The sequence below is a fragment of the Miniopterus natalensis genome, chromosome 2, assembly GCF_054644295.1.
Source record: "Miniopterus natalensis isolate mMinNat1 chromosome 2, mMinNat1.hap1, whole genome shotgun sequence".
NCBI lineage: Eukaryota > Metazoa > Chordata > Mammalia > Chiroptera > Miniopteridae > Miniopterus > Miniopterus natalensis.
In genome coordinates this window covers 49,224,129-49,245,345 of record NC_142082.1, presented here as the reverse complement: position 1 = coordinate 49,245,345, position 21,217 = coordinate 49,224,129, and the positions used below count along the sequence as shown (strand labels likewise).

At 36.3% G+C, this 21,217-nt stretch overlaps 1 protein-coding gene across 1 annotated transcript in view; it reads left to right on the top strand.

Moving 5' to 3' along the window:
- The window catches only part of NDFIP2 (Nedd4 family interacting protein 2), a 53,008-nt gene that overhangs the window by 11,142 nt on the left and 20,649 nt on the right, over window positions 1-21,217 (top strand). The window contains exons 2-4 of the mRNA XM_016224120.2: window positions 15,430-15,595; window positions 17,546-17,679; window positions 20,220-20,313. Of these exons, the coding sequence (XP_016079606.2) occupies window positions 15,430-15,595; window positions 17,546-17,679; window positions 20,220-20,313 (394 nt within the window). The remainder of the gene's footprint in view (window positions 1-15,429; window positions 15,596-17,545; window positions 17,680-20,219; window positions 20,314-21,217) is intronic.

Below are 21,217 nucleotides of genomic sequence, written 5' to 3'. Positions count from 1 at the left end.
GTATGTATATTTAACATTAGCATATAACTTCATGTAAAATGTAGAACTTTATAACCATATAGGTCTCTACCCTGCCAACCTTGATGTTATGTGTATTAATATACATTCATTGAAAACCCCAACAATGTTACAAGTTTTGTTTTAAATAGTAACACATATTTTTAAAAACTTGAGGGGAAAAAATTTCTTTACTTAAACATTTGTCACTGCCTATGCTGTCTTCATTCCTGAAGAAACAAGTTTCTCTTTATTAAAATTTCCAGCCTGATGAACTGCCTTTATCATTTTTTTTAAATTAAAAAAAAAATATATATATATATATACACACACACACACACACACACACACACACACATATATATATTTTATTAATTTCAGAGAGGAAGGGAGAGGGAGAGAGAGATAGAAATATCAGTGATGAGAGAGTTATTGATTGGCTGCCTCCTGCATGTCCTCTACTGGAGACTGTGTCTGAAACCCAGGCATGTGCCCTGACTGGAAATCGAACCGTGACCTCCTGGTTCATAGGTTAATGCTCAACCACTGAGCCACACCGGCTGATCCTTTACCATTTCTTAAAGTGTAAATCAGCTTTTAATCAGTTCTCTTATCTTACTTTCATCTGAAATGTCTTTATTTTGCCTTTTTTCCTGCAGTATATAGATATGTATTTTGGATATAGAATTTTTGGCTGAGTTTTTCCTCTCTCAGCCTTTTAAGATGTTTCATTTTCCTCTGACAACCATGATTTCTGCTGAGAAACCCGTAGTTATTTGAATCATTGTTTCTCTGTATGTAATATATTGTTTTTCAATGAATTTTCTTTATCTTTGATTTTTATAAATTTTATTATGTTGTGCGTAGGTGTAGTTTTCTTTGAATTTGTTCTGTTTTAGCCTCACTATGGTTGAATTTATAAATTTACTATATCGCTTTGAAGAGTTATGGACATTATTTCTTCAATTTGTTGTTTTTCCTGTTCTCATCTCCTTTTTTTGTTTCCTTTGAGCCTCACATTACATGTTTTTTTAGATCTTTTAAATTTTTAAAAAGTCCATGTGGCTCTTTGTTTGCTTATTTAATTTTTAATCCTTTTCTGTTCTTTAGAATGGATAAATTCTATCAGTCAATTTAAATTCGCTGGCTCTCCCACCCTAGCCAGGTAGCTCAGTTGGTTAGAGTGTCATCCCGATATGCCAAGGTTGTGGGTTTGATCCCTGGTCAGGGCACATTTAATAATCAACCAATGAATGCATAAATAAGTGGAACAACAAATTTCTCTCCCTCCCTCCCTCTCTCTCTCTCTCTCTCTCTCTCTCTCTCTCTCTCAAATCAATCAATAAAAAATTTAAAAAAGAAATTTACTGACTCTCTTCTCTGTCATCTTTGTGCTATGGATCCCATCCATTGGACTTTTTATGTCACTTTTTTCATTCCAAAATTTTTTTGTTTGTTTTATATTTCTGTGCTGAGATCCCCTGTCATTTCATAGATTTCAAGGTAATTTTGCTTTACTTCCTGGAACAGCAGTAATAGCTGCTTTAAAATTCTTGTATGGTAACTATAATCTGAGTCATCTTGGAATTGGCATCTCTTGATTGCCTTTTCCCTGGAGAATGGTTTATATTTCCTAGTATTTTGTATTTGTAGTAATTTCGGATTTTATCCTGGATTTTCTGTGTGCTGTCCTATGGTTGTCTGGAGAATATTTTGTTTTAGAGGCAGTCAACTCAGGTTAGGTTGCAAATACTGTCTTACACACTGTTCAGTGGTTCAAATCTAAGCTTAATTTCTTAGGCCTTTACTAATCTGTTTTGGGTAAGTACTACACATGCATTGTTCGAGGGTTAGAGATTTTCCCTCGCTTTTGGGCTTCCCAGTCTCCATTCCATTCTTCGTCTGGCTAGAAATAGCAAGGTTTCTATTGGGGTTTTAGCATCCTAAGCTACGGTGCCTCTCCACAACTATGGTTCTGCCTCAGAGCAAAGCTGCAAAAAGAAAAAAATGGGAAAACCCTCATCTATGAGGGTTGCTTGTCGAAATTTTAACTTCCTTCTACATCCCTATTTATTTTTTAAATTCAGAATGCTCAGGTAGTTTTTTTTGGTATTTTGTTCCAAGTTTCTAATTGCTGTCAGTGGGAGGGTTGGACTGTAGGGAGCCTACACTGTCTGGAACTTGAGCCAACTGTAGATTTTTGTTTTTCTACTCCCTGCATTAACTTTCATGCTAAATATTTTTGTTTACTTTTCTTTCCTGTTGGAAGTTTTTTTGTTTTGTTTTGTTTTTAATTTGGGTGTTCCTTCTCTGCCTATTTATATTCTATGAGTTGTGCCGTCTGTGTTTTTGACTTGTGGATTGGTGGACTTCATTGTTGTGTCATTTCTTGGTGAGCTACCCTTTTCATCGGGGGCCTCCCAAATGTCAGTGTTTGCAATTTAGTTAGGAAGCTATGGCAGTAGTTTAGGTAAGGGGTAATGGTGGCTTGGATTAGAGGAGTAGCATTGAAAAGAAGTAGATGGGTAGATTCAAAGATGTGTGTGTAGTGTACTCACAGCATCAGAAGTAGCCATAAAGATAATCTTGTGGCAGGGGAAATTACTATCTGTACATTTTTATGGGAGGTATCTTGAAATAGAAAGAGCCTGAATTTAGTGACAGTAAAACCTGAATTTGAATCTTTCTTTGCCCCTAAATAGGTGTGTCAATTCAATTGTTTAAAGTTTTTTCCATCCTACTTACCTCAGAGGGTTGTTACAGGGACTAAGTAGATGATATGTATAAAGTGCTTTTTTTTAAAACAACAACAACTAACATTTATTGGCTTTTACTATGTCAGTTATTATTGAGTATGTACAGTTGTTAATTTTTGTACTCTCTACAAAAACCATATGAGAAAATACACCCCATTTTTTAGATGATAAAAATGAGGCTCAGGCAGGTTACAGAGTTAGTAAGTGCTGGAGCTTAGGTTTGAATACAGAAGTTTATTGCAGCACCTGTGTACTTAACCACTCTGCTTCTTATCCTTAGCCTCACGTTAGTGATCGAATAGTCTCAGAAATAGTTACGCCAGTATTTTGTTATTTTATTTACATAAAATAAAATACATAGTGCTTTTTCCATTCACCTTGTTAAAAGCAAAATTAATGTATAATGAAATACTTTCAAGCCTTTATCAGTGTTTTAATTGTGTGAACTAAAGGTTTCTCTTTAAAGCAGAATTGTCTTTCAAAATGTAAAGTTAAAAATTTAGATTACCAGGGTTTTTTCTCCTCCAAAACTACTTGGTAGATTTGTTTTAGTATGTGTGCTGACAATTGGAATTTAAGTACCTTGGAAAACTACCTACTCAGCTTCTCTCTGGATAGTAATTTTGCTTGGGTTCCTTCAAAGGCACAAATTATAACATATTTTTGTCTTGTGCATCTTTACTTCTAGTGCAAATCAGTGCAGTAATGGAATTCACATCTGTAAATTTTTACTAGAAAATGCCTGTCATGTTAAGTTTTGTGGAAAACCTTGGTGTAACAGTATTTTAGTATTGACTAGTACCTTTAGAAATGTGGCATTATATAGTGATCCTTGTAATATGAGAATAAGTGTTATTTATACAGGAACAAAAAATATATAAATATTATTTATACAGGAATATATGTAGGGGCACATGATTGCAAACTTTTTGAGAGAGAATGTTTGTGTGTTTTTGGCTTCTGATATTATAAAGTTATTCAGATTATGTGTATATTTTTATCAGCCAACTTTGCAGGGTTTGCTTTGGCATATAATACTTTGATGAATGAGCCCTTTAACTGTTGCCTGCGATGGCATCTTGGCATTTGCTATGCTTCCTGGATGAATCATCAACAACAGCATGTCTTAGTAATGGTATTACTGTATTTAGTTTCGCTTGAGGATTCTGTTCTTAGCTTCTCTGTGTTTGCTGAGGGAAGAATGAAACTTTCTCTGAAGAAAGTTGGTGTTTTAGGCCTGGTCCTTGCTGGTCTTGGCTCTCTGGTTTGCCTGTGATAGAATATGTAAACTTGTATTTTCCTTTATTCCCCATGTCGTAGCCCTTGCCTCAGAGCTCCTAGTTGTTAGAAGCCTGAAGTTCTAGGGATTGATGGGTTTGAATTTGTACCTATTTCCTGTACCCAATATCCTAGAACATAATAGTCATATAGTAAAGTTTGTTGAGTGACTGACTGATAACTGACTGACTGAATGAAAATCAGTGAATTACAGGAAGATGAGGCTGGAAGACCCAGTCAAGGTCATGCAGCTAGGAGGTGGTAGATCTATATCTGAAATTTAGATATTCTGGCATCAAATTATCTTCTTTTCTAGTTATTCATGTATCAACTACCTGATCATCTAAAAGAATGAAGTCAAACAAGACAGTACACCATACTAACTTTTTAAATGACAAATGAATGCTTAAAATAGTAACTTCAACAATATTACATGGAGTTAGTTGCCTTATGCCCTTGCAAATGAAACTAAATGAAACCAGTCACACACTATTTACCTTCTATCCAGTCTTTGTGTCAGAGGCAGTCTCCACATCTCTGGATTCAGTTTTAGCTAAGACAAAAGTTGGTGGAGGAAAATAAGGGCCCCTGTAAGAGCAGCAGAGTGAATCGTCAAAGGTGGGAGGAAAAACAGAAAGGAATCGTTCTCTGGAAGCTAAAGAAAAACCAGTTAGAATACACTCAGCTGTGTTGAATGTATTAAAGATTTTTGGGGGGTGAGGACTGAAGAAAAAGGTTTTTGGATTTAATAATTAGGTCAGTGTTCTTAGCAAGAGCTGTTTGAGTGAAAGCCATATGGTAATGGATTAGGAAGGAAAAGAGCATTGGAAGTGCACAGAGTGATGATAGATATCTTTTTCCTCTCAAGATGGTTGTCAGTGAAGGAAGGAGGGAGAGCTGGAAATAGTTTGAAAAGCACTAGATAAGTTTTATTTTTGTTGGGGGCAAGTTTTTATTTTTTAAGTATGCCGTGAATAGAATGTGTATGTGGGTAGAGTGAAAGAAGTTAGTGGAGAAAAGGAGAGATGTTATTTAAAGGAAAAATGCTCTTTTGGGAGGCAGGATCTTCTCTGTACAGTTGTCTGGCATTTAGGAGCAAAGAATATGAGTTAGGATGGATGCCATAAGGATAAATTTAGAGATGCAGAGGGACATAAGTTGGAGGAATTTTTGTTTAAAAACCTGTTTTCCTCTGCGAAGTAGGAAGCAAAGATTTTGACTGAGAGTTCCATGGTTGGAAGTGGGGAATAGGAGAGTGGTGGAACTGAAATATTTGCCATGGTCTGACAGCCCTGTTGGGATCAGAAACTAAATTTGTACTGGCACCAGTCTACACAGTTATGTGATATGTTTTCATCCTTGACCAGGAGAGAGTAGACAGACTTGTCCCAGGTTGGGGCTCACTGGCGTAGATGTGGCAGAAGATATGGGAACTAGGAAATTGAAGGTGAGTGCCATGCAAGTTTTTCAGTTTATTGTCTAGGCTACATAGGATAGAAAGTAACCAGGTGGCAACAAATGGAAGGTCCAAAGAATAGACATAGTGGAAGCAAGGGAGTGAGAAAGGTAAAAGCCAGGAGGTTGTGACCAGGAAGTAAAATGTAGAAATCTAATATTTTCTAGTAGAAGCAGTTCTAGATGAGGTCAGAGAAGAACTGATGTAGTTACTGGACCATTCAACTCTGGGCATTATTACTTCTTCCTTTTATAATTGAGGTGTTAAGTTGGTTTAACCATCTTGTAGACAGATATTTGCTCATTGAGTTATGGTAACTGCCCATAAAAGTTGAATGATTAAATATTTCAAGATCCTACAGTGTGTAAAGTACCACAGGAATCATAGAAATATATGATCCTGAGAAGTTCAGTGCATCCATTACTTGACTAAGCTCTCTCCTGCCTTTTGGTAAAAGAAAAAGTCTAGAAAGCTTAGGGAACTGTGCGTTTAATGTGAAGTTTACTTATGACCTAAACTCTACTGCCTGTTTCAGGGGGATACCAGTATGAGTAAACCATACTTTATAAATTTCAGAAGCTTATGATCTGATTGGAAAGGTAGAAAGAAACATTCCCAAATCTAATCAGGTTGCTAGGGTCCCTAAGCCTCCAAGGCCTCATGAAGCATAGCACAGAATTGCAACTTGTAGTTTCTTGGAAGGAAATGGTTGCAGTGAGAATTTACTAGCTCTTGTTTTCCATTCCTGTGCCTGAATAGTTGCTTTTAAAAACCTCTTGAGCCCTGCCGGCATCGCTCAGCGGTTGAGCATCAACCTTTGATTCAGGAGGTCACGCTTTGATTCCCAGTTAGGGCACGTGCCCCAGTTTCCGGCTCGATCCCCAGCAGGGGGCGTGCAGGAGGCAGCCGATCAATGACTCTCTCATCATGGATGTTTCTATCTCTCCCTCTCCCTTCCTCTCTCTGAAATCAATAAAAAAATATATTTAAAAAACAAAACAAAAAAATCTCTTGAATTTTCAGATTCTGATTGGTGGAAGGAGGCTTATTTCAAGTCTGATGATATCTATTTTGATATTTTTGCTATACTTTAATGTCTGAGATCTCAGTTCTTTATTATGAAATATACTTCTTAGCCAATTTTGCTTTTTAAACTTTATCAGCTACCACCTTTGCTGACTAATTTTGGTTCATGCAGATCAGAAACTTTCTGAAGAATTTGTCAAAGCATTCTTATTTAATTTGATTAAAGAAACAGAAAGGAATAAAACTTGCCATTATCATTATGTTTATCAAGGCCTATGTTAGATAGGATACCGGTATGTTAGCTTGTAAAAATCAGAACATTGGACTATTTAAAAAACTCAGAATTTTTGGTAGTTTTTATAAATTAAAACATTATCACTAAAATGTCTTTTGCTTCGAAAAATGCGTAAGAGCACTTTCTCCAGTGGGATTTCTAAATCATGGTCCCCAAGCCACTTAAGGAAATTTTAAACACTGGAATGGCTCTTTATTATTACTTGTAATAAAGCATAATCTGATGAAAGGCACATTTATCTTGGAATTATTCATTTGCATTTATTTAAACAAATACTAAAAGGTGCTGTGGTGTTTCCTCAGCTGTGTTTCTCTCCCAACCTTACTATTTTTCTATTCGTCAATTCTCCCTCCGCTGTCCACAGCAGTTTTGGATACCCTCTAAGTGGATTATCTTAGCTTGTTTTATTGCACATCTTTGACTCAGGCACCTTGCCCAGGAGGAGAGCCATGCTAGTTGCGAACTAGTTGCTGTGCCAAAGAAGAGCCTTATCCTGACCGATGTAGATAGTCAAGGCCTAGTCCTGGAGTGGAGTGGCTTCAGTCTCACCCAAATTACTGTTGTGGGGGAGGAAAAAACTTTCCCCTACCCTCAAGGTTCTTTGCTTGGTCTAATCAAATAAACATGAGATAGATTAACAAGAGAAAATAACCAAATTTAATTCTACATATATGTGTGTGTGTGTGTGTGTGTGTGTGTGTGTGTGTATATATATATATATGAGCCCCACAAACATGAGAGGTTTAGAGACAAGGAAATTGAAATATATAAGACATTCTGAGTTAGGAATGAGGTATTGCATTTCAGAAGGAGAGCACATGTTCAGTAATTATTAGTTTGCCCTGCTATCTCAACAGGTAAAAAGTTATTTCTGGTGATAATTCTTATTGTTAGCCAACCTCCTAATTTAAATTCTTCTAGATAGATAGGGAACACTCAGAAGTTTCTTTTGAGTCTGCAGGGTCTGGTCGCCTTTAGCTCAAAACAATTCTCATAGCACTGAGGCACATCTTGGGGTGGCTTCTTCTGAACCCCTACACTGTGAATCTATAATGAAAGAGGGGTAGAAGAGATTTTAGGGAAACAATCACATGTTTACCACAGGTAACCTAGTTGCTTAAGCCCACAGAATAGATCTGAACAAGTTGCTTGCATTGTAGAGAGACAAAAAACTGTGTAGTGGCCAGACTTTGAAAAATGCAGTCTTTTAAAACTAAATTTAAAATGTGTTATATGGTCCAGCTGGCATGGCTCAGTGGTTGAATGTCAACCTATGATCCAGGAGTTCACCGGTTCGATTCCCTGTTAGGGCACGTGTTCGGGTTGTGGGCTTGATCTCCAGTAGGGGGTGTGCAGGAGGCAGCTGATCAATGACTTTCTCATAATTGATATTTCCACCTCTCTCTCTTCCTCTTTCTGAAATAAAAATAAATAAATAAAATGTGTTATATGTAACGCGTATTTTGGTATAAAACCACAAAAGGTGAGGCTGAACAATTTCCTGTGATGAAATATATAGACATTTATGATATACATTATGGCCTCATGCTAAATTGATGTGAGCTAGATTGATAGGTTATGGGTACCTTGAGAAGATAAGTGGAGGCCAGCAGGGATCAGCACCCTAAAGACAACCTTAGATGAAATATGACAAGGTACCAACAGAGCACACTCAGATACTTTTTCTCCTGTCTTTTTCCTTCTCTCTCTTTTTTCTTTTTCTTTTGAGGACTCTGAGGTCAGCAGTCTTCTTTAAAATCATATTGACCTGTTGATAAAGATGCATAATTGTGGGGCAGATCTCCCTTTAGGATCTAACATATTTATGTTGTGGTTTTAGCATATAAAAAGATATTTAACCAAAAGTTGAATTCTTTTGAAAACTGAAATTTATATGAGACATTTACTCCATCTGTTTGGCTTATTTGTTCCTTAGAGGTCTTTGGGATATGAGTATGCTCTTTCTCCTTTCCCTAAGGTAATAACTGGTTGTTAGAAATATCAAAATACTTGGGTTAATATGGTTATTCTCTCTCAAGGCTTTCCATTTTACACTATTGTGATTGGTGACCTATATTGTATTTTCTTTTAATTTTAACCAAGGCTGAATCCAAATACTTTGGAGCTTACTTTTATTTTTACAATGTTTAACAAGACATATATAACCTCCACTTTTGTAGAGCTCTCACTTTAGCTGGGAAAAAAGATTGCAAATGAAAGGTTACGTAAATAATTACTATTGTGATATGTGCTCTGAGAAACAGGGTGCTTTAAGATCACATCAGAGAACCCTAGTCTGCTATTGGGAGATAAGAAAGGCTTATCTGAGAACTTAGTTTTAAGCTAATATCTGAACAATGTGTAGAACTTAGCTAGGCAGTGCAATTCGGGAAACAGAGAATTGAACATACACAGCCCAGAGCCTTTTTCTGTTTGTGGTTATGTTTAATTTTGTTTAAGAAATGAATTAATGGCCTGGCCAGCATGGCTCAGTGGTTGAATCTCAACCTGTGAACCAGGAGGTTATGCTTCGATTCCTGGTCAGGGCACACATGCCCAGGTTGCAGGCTCAATCCCCAGTAGGGGGCGTGCAGGAGGCACCCAGTCAGTGACTCTCTCTCATCATTGATGTTTCTAGCTCTCTGTCACTCTCCTGTCCTCTTTCTGAAATCAGTAAAAACATATTTTTAAAAAATGAATTAATGAGTGAATATACAGGTCTGAAGCTTAGAAAAACAGTCTAGTTCTGGCAATATAAACTTGATCTATTTTTAAATCAGTTTATTGTCCCATTTTCCCCCTTTTAATTTTCCTTAAAAAGCATACATTTTTCTGATTTGAGTTTTTTAAATATATTTTTTATGTTTACAAGTCCAGATTGTGTCATTTTCAACATAAATTGCATATACATTCACCTATGAGAGCTACTGTAATGCTATTACAAAATATCTTATGTTAGAGAAAGCTTTTTATCATAAAATATAATGTCTACCATAACATTGTTGCTTCCGAGGCATGCCAAACCAGAAATTAGCGGTTTCATTTTATTGCATTTTGGTTTTATTAAAAATTTAAAACTTCAAATTATGTTTAGGGTGAAAAATTCAAATAGAGAGTGATGGGGTATCTTCCCCCACCTGCAGCTCTTTGCTGTTTGTTTTGTATCCTTCCAGAAACTTTGATTCCCCATATTTATTACACAAACAATATCTCATTATTTTAAAAATTCAATTATACTGTATATATTCTCCTATACTTTTTAGTTGATGTCTTAAGCAGGTAAGAATGGTTTAAAAATGAAACAAAAACTGTTATTTGTTTAAAAGAAAATTTAGTTAAAATATTTGATAAAATATTTTATGACACTTGGTTTTAAACAGGCGTTTTTGCAAACTTGTTCAGATGATGGGGCATCTGGAGCTCATGGTGCTCTCTGTGGAACACTAGGAAATATATTTTCTCATACTAACAAGAAAGGTTTTTACTAGCAGAAATATGCCTTTTATATTATGAAATATAACACTATGACCAAAGTTCTGTACTTTCAAAAGAAGAATCTGAAAGTAGGCATGATTTGCCAGCTTGCAGGGGTTTTTTAAATTAATGTTTATTTGTTGCTTATATTGTCTTTCCTAATTGTTCATATTTTTGCTTTGTTGTATGCTAGCTATCATTAGTGGAAAAGTGTCCAGAGGCAGCAAAGGTTTAGTGGAAAAAGTATTTGGGAAAGAAGGCCTAAAATTAAGAAAATTCTGTAATAGTGTTTCTGTGTGCATGAGGAAGACTGCTGTGATTCACTTTTATTGGTAGAAAATCAAAGCCCATTTGCCAAGCAGCAGTGTTGTGTGGAATATCTCCTGAGCTGTTGGTTTAGAAGAACACTTGGGCTATTTGCAGAGATTTCTTAGTCCTAGCTATTATCTTATTCCTAGAAGCATAGATAAGGTAGCTTACTTTCTGACTGGGTGACTAAAATGAGTAGCTGAACTACCAGTTGGTTTTAGTCCAACTCTAATTTGTTTTCTTCTCTAAATCAGGTGTTAAATAAGGTAGCATGTAATGGTAGAGACTACCATAGGTTTTTACTAGAGTTTTATCTTAGAGTTAGAAGGAAGCTTTGTCATCTATTCTAATATAGTACTAAGGGCAAGAATCCCACTAAATGTAGGTTAACACCTTGCTGACAGGTCTGCGCTTACATTTAATTTAAATAATTGTAAACACCTTGCTGGTGGAAAAGTAGCCGCCAAATGGGGGAGTTCTGGCTTGAAATAACCCATCAGCAAAGTGTTTAACATACAGTTCTTGCCCTAGCCAGGTTTGCTCAGTGGTTATAGCATCAGCCCACAGGCCGAAGGTTCCTGGGTTTGATTCTGGCTAAGGGCAGATACTGCGGTTGCAGGCTTGCCCCGGTTGGGGCTTGAGTGGGAGGCAACCAATCAATGTCTGCCTATCTGTTTCTCTCCCCCTCTCCCCCTTCCTTCCTCACTCCTTCCCTCCTTCCCTTCCACTCTCTCTGAAAAAGCAATGGAAAAATATCCTTGGGTGAGGGTTAAAAAACAACAATATACAATTCTTTTGAGGATGAAAGAGATGGGGAGACTGTTAAATTGAGTGGGGCCCTGGAGCAGTAGGCGTCAAGTGGGGCTGTCCTAGGAAAACAGGTGTGTGATCATCCTAGTATACAATAGTCTTACTAGATAATCATCCAAGCTCTGCCTGAAAGTATTTATTGCCCCACAGGAAAACTAGTGTTCTAATAATTACAAAGTTTAATTAAAAAGTTTTTTCATTGAGCTTAAATTTATCTCCTTGCAAATACTAACTTTTCTTCCCAATTTGTCTTTTGGTGCTAAATATAGTCAGAATATAATATATAATATAGTAATATAATACAAAATATATTAGCTCTTCAGAAACCTTTTTGTACAACTTTAAAAATGATTTATTTTTTTTTCCAAAAATCTTACAGTTCTCTTCCTGTAGTTCCAACTTAAGCCCAAATTGAAACAAAGAAGAGAAAAAGAATGACAAGAAAAATGAAAAAAAAGGCCGTATTACTTACTGGTTAAACCACCGGGCTCTGGTATAGGGCACTTCTGGCTGAACACCACTTTATTAGTACATCCGTACATTCTCACTTGTTACCAGGGAGATGATAAGAAGACCTCGGTTCTTGTCTTCTTGAGGGAAAGATTTCAATCAAGAGACAAGGTGTAGAAAAGCAAGCAAGAATTGATTGCAGCAAAAATGTACCTAGGACAGTGAAACAAGGAAGGTGCATAGAAGAAGCAGCAGGAGAGCCTAGGCTGGGCTGCTTTGGCTCACTGAGAAGTCAGAGAGAGAGAGAGAGAGAGAATGGGGCCTTGGAGACAGGGTCAGGGACCTTGGGGTTCAGGGTGTAAAACTGGGACAAGCTGCCATTGCCCATTGCTCCCCTGATTGCAAGTCTTGTGGGGTCCCCTCGGAGGGGAGAAGGAGATGACGCTGGCTTGCTTCCCAGCGGGGGGAGGGGGTGCGCTGGGTCCTTTGTCCTATTTATCTCTTTCTTGCTCTAGGGAATCTTAGGGGAGGTCTCAGGGGAGTGTCTCAATAGAATATTCATCAGCTTTCCAGGTGCGCTCTGCAGGGTCCTGGTCTCCACTGATTGGTCGGTGCCAGGGCAGGGGGTTATTAGTCAATGTAGCTGGTCCTGATGCAGCCATCAGTGTCACTTGGTCTGATTTTGCTGCTTTTCTGGACCTGGAACTGAAATACAACTGAGTCCTAGATGTTATCTTTAGGGAGGAAAAGGTCAGGGGACTCTCAACCTTGTGACTAGCTATATGAAAAGTCAGGGGGTCCAAACCGAATGACCAGCAATATGCTAGGGGTGGAAAGGTTCTTGTTTACCCAGTTCTCCCCTTGCTAGGCATCTGGGGCTTTTTGCCCTGGTGACTTTCTGTACCTGGCCCTGTCCTTGCTCTGCCCATGTCTATATGGGCATGTCTACCTATATAACAATCTTGGTATGTTCAGACAACATTCAGAGAGGTCTCTACCTTCTCAAAAGCAAAGCTTTCAGTTATTATAATAATATGTTATCACCTTAAGATAGAATAAAGGACTATAGTATAGGAGACATGCCAATTAAAGTAACAGAAACAATAGTTTATAAATGGAAAGGTTGGACTTCAGCTAGAGTTAATCATAGTGCTTACTGTTTTCTTATTAAAAACATTCAGTATATATCTATCTATGAAGAGTAGCTACAGATATGTTTAAGACAGCCCTCTTGTCATTAATTCTTTTTTCCTTTAGGCTAAAAAATTGTGGTTCAGTATGCAACTTTACATCACACGGGACACTATATTAAAGATGTTTTCATTTTTTGTGTGCTTTTGCATACGTGTTTCGAGGAGGCTCATAAATAGGACAGGCTATGAGGATAACATTTGAGGTGATGTGTGGAGAGGACACAGAGCCTGGTGCATTGCTGTATATATGTAGGCCCCATTCCATTCCTTCTCTCCCCTCCCCCTTTTTGCTATTTAGATAATCGTTAAAAACAGTAATAGAACCATTATACAGTATGATGAAAGAAAAATTCCCAGCCCAGCCGGGCATGGCTCAGTGGTTGAGCATCGACCTAGGATCGAGGAGATCGAGGTTCAATTCCCAGTCAGGGCACAAGTCTGGGTTGTGGGCTCGTTCCCCAGGTTAGGGCATGCAGGAGGCAGCCGATCAATGACTCTCACATCATTGATATTTCTATCTATCCCTCCCCCTTCCTTCCTATCTCTGAAATCAATAAAGATATATTAAAAAAAAATTCCACAAATGGCATTGTCTAATTTGATAAACATGTAATTTGATTTGAACTCCTGTATGGATTTAGTTAAAAGCCAGTTAAAGTAGGTTAATGTATAGAGGCACCAAAAATATCAAAATTACAATGTTGCATTTAAAGTAAATATGGAAGAGCAATTCTACTTCTGGGTATATAGCTGAAGAAACCCAAAACACTAATTTGAAAGAATATGTGCAGCCATATGTTCATTGCAGTGTTATTTACAATGGCCAAGATATGGAAGCAACCCAAGGGTACATCGGTAAATGAGTGCATAAAAAAGTGGTGGTACGTATATACAATGGAATATTACTCAACCATAAAAAAGAATGAAATCTTACCATTTGCAACAGCACAGATGGAACTAAAGGGTATTATGCTAAGTGAAATACGTCTGTCAGAGAAAGAAATACCATATGATTTTACTTACATGTGAAACCTAAAGAACAATATAAATGAACAAACAAAACAGAAACAGACTTATAGATACAGAGAACAGACTGATGGTTGTCAGAGGGGAGAGGAGTTGGGGGACTGGATGAAAAGGTAAAGGAATAAAGTATACAGGTTGGTAGTTACAGAATAGTCTTGGGAATGTAAAGTAAAGTATAGGGAATACAGTCAGTAATATTGTAGTCACTATGTATGGTGCCAGGTAAGTAGTGGAAATATCCAGAGAAACACTTCGTAAGGTATATGATTGTTTAATCACAATGCTTTACACCTGAAACTAATATGAAATAATATTGAATGTAAAAAAACAACAACACTTTGATTAAATTAAAAAGAAACACAAGGAAATATGGAAGTTCTATGCTATAATGGATAGAGATAGTATTGACTGAGTTACTGGACTTTACTGTTGACATATATAAAGTGTTCATTATAAATTATAACTTTGTAAGAATAAAACTGAAGGTGTTAGGTAGGGCAGTTTAAATAAATTAGTATCTTTTATAAGTTTCAAAGCTTTACTTCTGAGATCATATGTAAAAGTATCTAATTGTTTTCATTGCAGTTACTTAAATAAATTTTGACAGGTTTTAAAAATGAGTGGGTCATTCTGGGGGAGCACATTTATGTATTTGATGTGTAAAGAATGTTTCTTGTGAAGAACTAGAGGAGAGCTGTTTTGTAATACAGGATTTTTTTTTCTTTAGTGTAGTTCACCTGCATTTGCAGCATTAGTAGATTGCAAAAGAGGTTTACTTTGTTTTGACACCTTCACTTACTTCTTTTAGTTGATATTCTTAGTGTATATCTGTACTTTACTTTTATTTGCCTTTATGTGCTCATCTAACATTTTTTCTCTTAGAAGTATAATTATAGATGACTAAATTAGGAATTCTCCTGGGTACCTTGTAATGGGAAACATGGGAGATGCTTTGTGACACCGGGGAGAGTGCTGCTAGCCAGGCGGGTGGGGTGGTCTAGTGCCTACTTGGTATTGTGGTTGTATCATTAGGAGTTTTACTTTTCTTTGTAATACACAGTGATTGATACATGGTAGACAGTGTTTACTGTGGGATTGAATTAATCTGAATCTGTTTGTAGTCATGAATATTTTTCTTTGTAAATTTTTAACAGTTTGAACTTTATTGTAAAGAAACTATAAAAATTCTTGAGTTCTTAGTGACTAGTTAGGTCTCTTAAAATTTTTGTTCATCTTTTTAAATGCTATTTTATTTTCTTTATAGCTAAAAAGTGACCCTTTGAAATGATTTTTAAAAATTAGCATAAATTAAAAAGAATAGAATTACTTTAATATTTCTTGCTTCCTTTATTCTCTTAGCTTCACAATGAAGAGGATAATTCAGAATCATCTACTATAGAGCAGCCATCAACTTCAAACCCAGCACTGCAGATCGTGCAGACTACTCCTTCAGCATTAGTACTCGAAACTGACTCTTCTCCCCCACCTTACAGTAGTATTACTGTGGAAGTTCCTACAACTTCAGGTATTGTTGTTTTTATTATGAAACAACTAATAATGTTTTTAATAGCTCATGTTTTTTATTCATTTATTTGTTTTTTACCAGTATCGTTTTGTGTAATTATCATGTCTATTAATAAACTTTGGTTTTATGAATTTTTTTGAAAAAATATTTTCTCAAGGATAGTTTGTAAAATATTTACTTCATTATTTGTCTCATATTGCTCTTTTTAAAATTTAATTGAAAAGTGTAGCTATTTTGCCCGGCCGGGTGTGGCTCAGTGGTTGAGCATCGACCTAGGATCCAGGCGATCAGGGTTTGCTTCCCGGTCAGGTCACATGCCCGGGTTGCGGGCTTGATCAATGACTCTCTCATCATTAATGTTTTTATCTCTCTCTCCCCCTCTCCTTTCCTCTCTCTGAAATCAATAAAGGTATATTTAAAAAAGAAAAGAAAAGTATAGCTATTTAAACTTTCTTGTGTCTATTAGAATCTATTCCCAATGAACTAACATGTAACTTTTGGAAGAAATGAACAAACATTTATAGATGTACATGTATGCATATATAAATATACACGGGTATACACACATACATATATGTGTATGTTTGTGTAAGTGTATCTACTTACACAGTCATAAAACAAGGTGTTATTGATGAGTGTGAGTGAAAATGTGGAACATGTTAACAGAGGTATAGGGTGTACATAATGTTATCCCATACACATGATAATAATTCTTGGACACGAGGCAGTGACTCCTGCTTGCTACTGTTCATCTTATCCTTTCAGGTCATTCTAAAGAACTACCCTCATCTATTTTTCTGGCCACAATTTGCATTTTCCCAGCAACACTAATTTAATCATTATAGTGTTTTAAATATGATTTTGTATACTATTATAAATAACCTCTAAGTATTTTATATATTCTTTATAAAACATTTTAAAACTCAATTGTTGGAAAACATTTTAATGTAAAAAAATCTTTCATTAGAGTATTTCATCTTTCTTATCTCATATTCTGTAATTAGTGTCATCTACTCCAAACTCATGCCAGCTTTCTCTGGTTATCATTTTTGCTTGTCCAGATTTTACCTAGACCATATGGGATGTGTAAAAAGACCTGGTATTTTTTACACCAGATTTATTTACTTTTTTATGCAGTTAGTGAAAATCATCTCTGTAAAGGTGTACTCACTAGTTAAATTAATAAAGGCTTACTTCTTCTATTTGTATATAATGTTATTTGATTAATGTGCTTGTTCAGTGCCCAGTTTGATGCACAGTTTTTATGCTGATGTGTATCAGTTTTATTTGTCTTTGGCTATAAGATTTAATGGCTGGATTTGTGCTTTATAAAATTTATTATGGGCTAACTTTTCTTCATTATTTTACAAGTTTCCAGAGTATATAGTACAGTGAATTTACTACCCTAGATTTTTTTTTTTTTAACTTATTTGATGATAATCTTGGAAGAAGAAAATCCTGAAGATGTCTACTTGTGAATGATGGAAGATACCAAAAATGAAATTGTAATCCCTTTGTTGTGTCTACCATTGCTATGCTGTGTATCAAACTACCTTAAACTTACTGGAGTAAAGTAGCAATCATTTATTATTCTCAAGGTTTTGTCTGTGAAATTATGGGAAGTAAATTAAATTCTTTGAGCATAGCACTTGCTTACCTCTTTTATCTTGCACTCCTTTTCAAAATATTATTCTTGAGGTTCTTATTTTGTGTATCAGCCTTTAGATAATATTATCAGTCCTTTATCTTTATAATAAATATAGGACTAAGATAATATATATGATTGTAGTAGTAATTTCTATGTTTTATAGCTTATAACGTTGTACTACAATAGCAGTAATTGTCTTTAGTGGCCTGCGTGTTGTAAATTATTAAATTATGTTTTGGCTATAAAAATTATATCAAATAGTTCCTTTTAATGGTTTTGCTCTTTAAATTCCTTTTCTTCAGATACAGAAGTTTACAATGAGTTTTATCCTGTGCCACCTCCATACAGTATTGCTACCTCTCTTCCTACGTATGATGAAGCTGAGAAGGCAAAAGCTGCTGCAATGGCAGCTGCAGCAGCAGAAACATCTCAAAGAGTAAGAAAATTTTACTTCCTTTTAAGAATATTATTTTTATTAGTTGATATGTACATTTAGTAATATCAAAAATAGCAGTCTGTATTTGAGTGTTTGTGCCTGTAGATGTTTTTAGTATTTTACTACTACTTACGTGTGCCATTTTTTAGTGAAGTTGGTACTCTCCTAGTTAAATTCACCTTCTCCGTTCCCTGACCTCCTCATTTCTATTTCTGTTTCTTTTGATCTTCCCCTTTATCCTATCTTACCTTGTGGTCATCTTGACCTTATCTTCACCAGTACAATTATCACTTTCCAATTCTTGATTTTAGGCATCTCATGTGCTCAACTTAACCTCCCATCCTTCTGACTCACCCTAGTTGTTCTCTTTCACTTAGACCTCAAGTCCATCAACCTCTTCTCTGTCGATGTCCTTATTTCCCTCCTTATGTATAGTCCATGGTCCATCACTATAATAAATTATCTTTTTCCCCCTATTCATGTTTTGTATATTAGCATAATCAGTCTAGTGACTATGAGTGAACTCAAGGTAGGTTAAAAAGCACAGAGAAAAAACAAGGCCTTCAAATTAAGTTTTGTCAATTCACTTTTTTTTTCCAGTTCAATTTTATTTTGTCCTTTTAACACTTCCCACCCTAGAATTTTGAATGATGGTCAGGGATTTTACTTGCCCTTTCTCCCTCATCTTCCTATCTTAGTAATGGAGATAATCAGTGATATAAATATATGTTACTACTTGTTATGGCAAAAGGAGTGGCTGTCTCGGTAATGGAGAATCAATAATATACATGTATGATCTTCTACAGCTGGGTAAAGGCAGAAATTATAAATTACATTTTAGTTTGGCTGCAAGCAGGACTAGGGTTTGTTTCCTTTTTTTCTTGCTTCAGACTTTGAGATGTTATCTCAGATCCCTGAATTCATCCCATTTTGTTCAGGAAAAAGACAGAAAAAAATAACTTCACCCAAGAAAGCTAGAACTAGGTAAGGGGCTGAGAGAGGCAGACATTTCTATGTACAGCATTCTCCTCTTGCTGCCATTAGGCCAGAGCCCAGCAAGTAGATTCTCTGGTAATGAATGTTTTTATTGGATGGGTTAGTTTCTTCAGCTACAGACCTTTCCATATCTGCTCCCACCCGCATCCTCCAGCGCACACACAGTTTAACATCAGCATAAATGGCTTTGGGCACATAAGTAAAAGCAGTAAACCCAGATTTATTATTTATTCCCTTTTCCTCTCAGGGAAAAAATAAGTCTCTATTAAAATGGTGGCATAAATATACCTCAGTCAATAAGGATTTTTGATGTTCGGAGGGGAGAATCCTAAAGAAAGATGATAGATCTATGAAGTGTGGAGTTTCTACCAAAATCAACTACAGGTTGTTTAGCACATATATGTTTGTGTGTGCATTTGTGTACATGCACACACACTCAGTGAAGTAGACTGCTGGGGTCAGAGACAAAAACTTTATTATTCACATCAATAACTTTAGCCAGAATATTACCATTTTCTCACAGTTTCCTGAGCCTTAGTTCCCACAGGGCAACTCAGAGATGGCCATGTGATGCCTCCACACACGCAGTGTGGAATCCTGAATTAGGGATTCCAGTATTTTCTACTGGTAAAAAAACATGCCCACACCTTTGTTCTGGAGAGAAACATGATCTCTCTCTCTTTCAGAGCAGTCAGCTATATAAACCTCCTTGAAAAGAAAGTGCAAAACAGGGCAGCCAGTGCCTCTGCCTGGAAGACATGCAGAAACATGAGACTCGTGGAGAATTCTCTCTGACAGTAGTCCACTATTGATGAACACTTACGTGGTGTCTAATCTTTTGCTTTTATTAATGTTGCTGCAGTGAATTATCTTTAATACATTTCTTGTAAGTGGGAGTATATCTGTACATCTGTACAGTGTATTTGAAGACCTAGAATTGCTGGGTCAAAGGGGGTGTACATTTATGCTTTTGATAAATATTGCCACCATTGATTATGAAAGTCCTGTTTTCCATTTGACACCAATGCAACAGTGTTACATCTATCTTTCTTAATATAATTTTCATTAATTCAGTTTATTCAACTTTTATCTTTTTTGTGTTTACCTTTTTTTAAAAAAAATTTTTACTTTTTATCCTCCCCCTAGGATATTTTTTCCATTGCTTTTCAGAGAGAGGGGAAGAGGGAGAGAGAGACAGAGAGAAACATCTGCATGAGAGAGACACATCGATTGGTTGCCTCCCACACGAACACCTGCAACCAAGGTACGTGCCCTTGGCCAGAATTGAACCCAGACCGTTCAGCTTGAGGGCCGACGCTCTAACCACTGAGCCAAAGTGGCCAAGGCTGTGTTTACCTTTGAAGTTACACTTTTTAAGGGTGCCCATGAAAAATTAACACTTGCTAGACATTGTACTTGTTATCTTATTTTGTCTATACAACAAATTGAGGACATTAGATTTTCTTTAAATTTTTATCTTTATAGTCAAGGTAATAAAGTTGTAATTATTTCAGTGAGCTGTTCTAATGTCTCATGTTTTACAGATTCAGGAGGAAGAGTGTTCACCAAGAGATGACTTCAGTGATGCAGACCAGCTCAGAGTGGGTAATGATGGGATTTTCATGTTGGCGTTTTTCAGTAAGTGATCTTTCTTTTTCAAACTATTTTTGTGTGTTCATGTATTGGCTATGTGTTTTTAAAATAAAAGACAGTGAAGAAAGGCAAATATTGTTAGCATGTGTCTACCTTGTTATGATGTAAACTGTTCCTGATAGTAGCTAAGTGTGATCATATGTTACAGTACAAATCCTAGAATTTATTAAACACTTATCGGGTAACTATGTATTGTAGTCATCATGCTAGATGCTGACTGTATAGAGATATATAAGCATGTTTAGGCTAAATATAGTTTTGTATGAGAAATGCTGCATGACCATTAAGTATTGGAGGAGCATGTAGAATGAAACTGTAAATTCTACTTTTGAGGCAGAGGACTTCCATTTGAGTGTCCTTAAACCAGAAGAGAGGTTGGAAAAAGAAATATTCTGGGCAGCTAGAAAAATGTGATTTGATACACAAAAGTATGAAAGTGCAAGTCTTATTTGAAGGGAATGGTGAGTCGTTAGAAGCCCAGAAACCTAAGCTACATTTTGTAATATCTTGCAAAATTCTTAATTTAATATTTGACTTATCAAGTAGACTTAAGATACTTGAGGGAAGCTGTGTTATAGTATTTATTATTTCAGTTTCTAATTGACACATTGTAAACAGTAAATTAGATTATGAAACTCAATAAACTGTTTAAATTGCTAGAGAGAGAGGGAGAGAGACAAACATCAATGTGAGAGTGAAACATGGATCGGCTGCCTCCTGCACACACCCTACAGGGGATCAAGCCCACAACCCAAGAATGTGCCCTGACCAGGAATTAAACTGGCAACCTTTTGGTGCACAGGAACGACACCCAACCAACTGAGCCACGTGGGCCAGAGTTCTTGCTTACTTTATTTTATTTCATCTTCTGAATCATAGAAGTAGATAA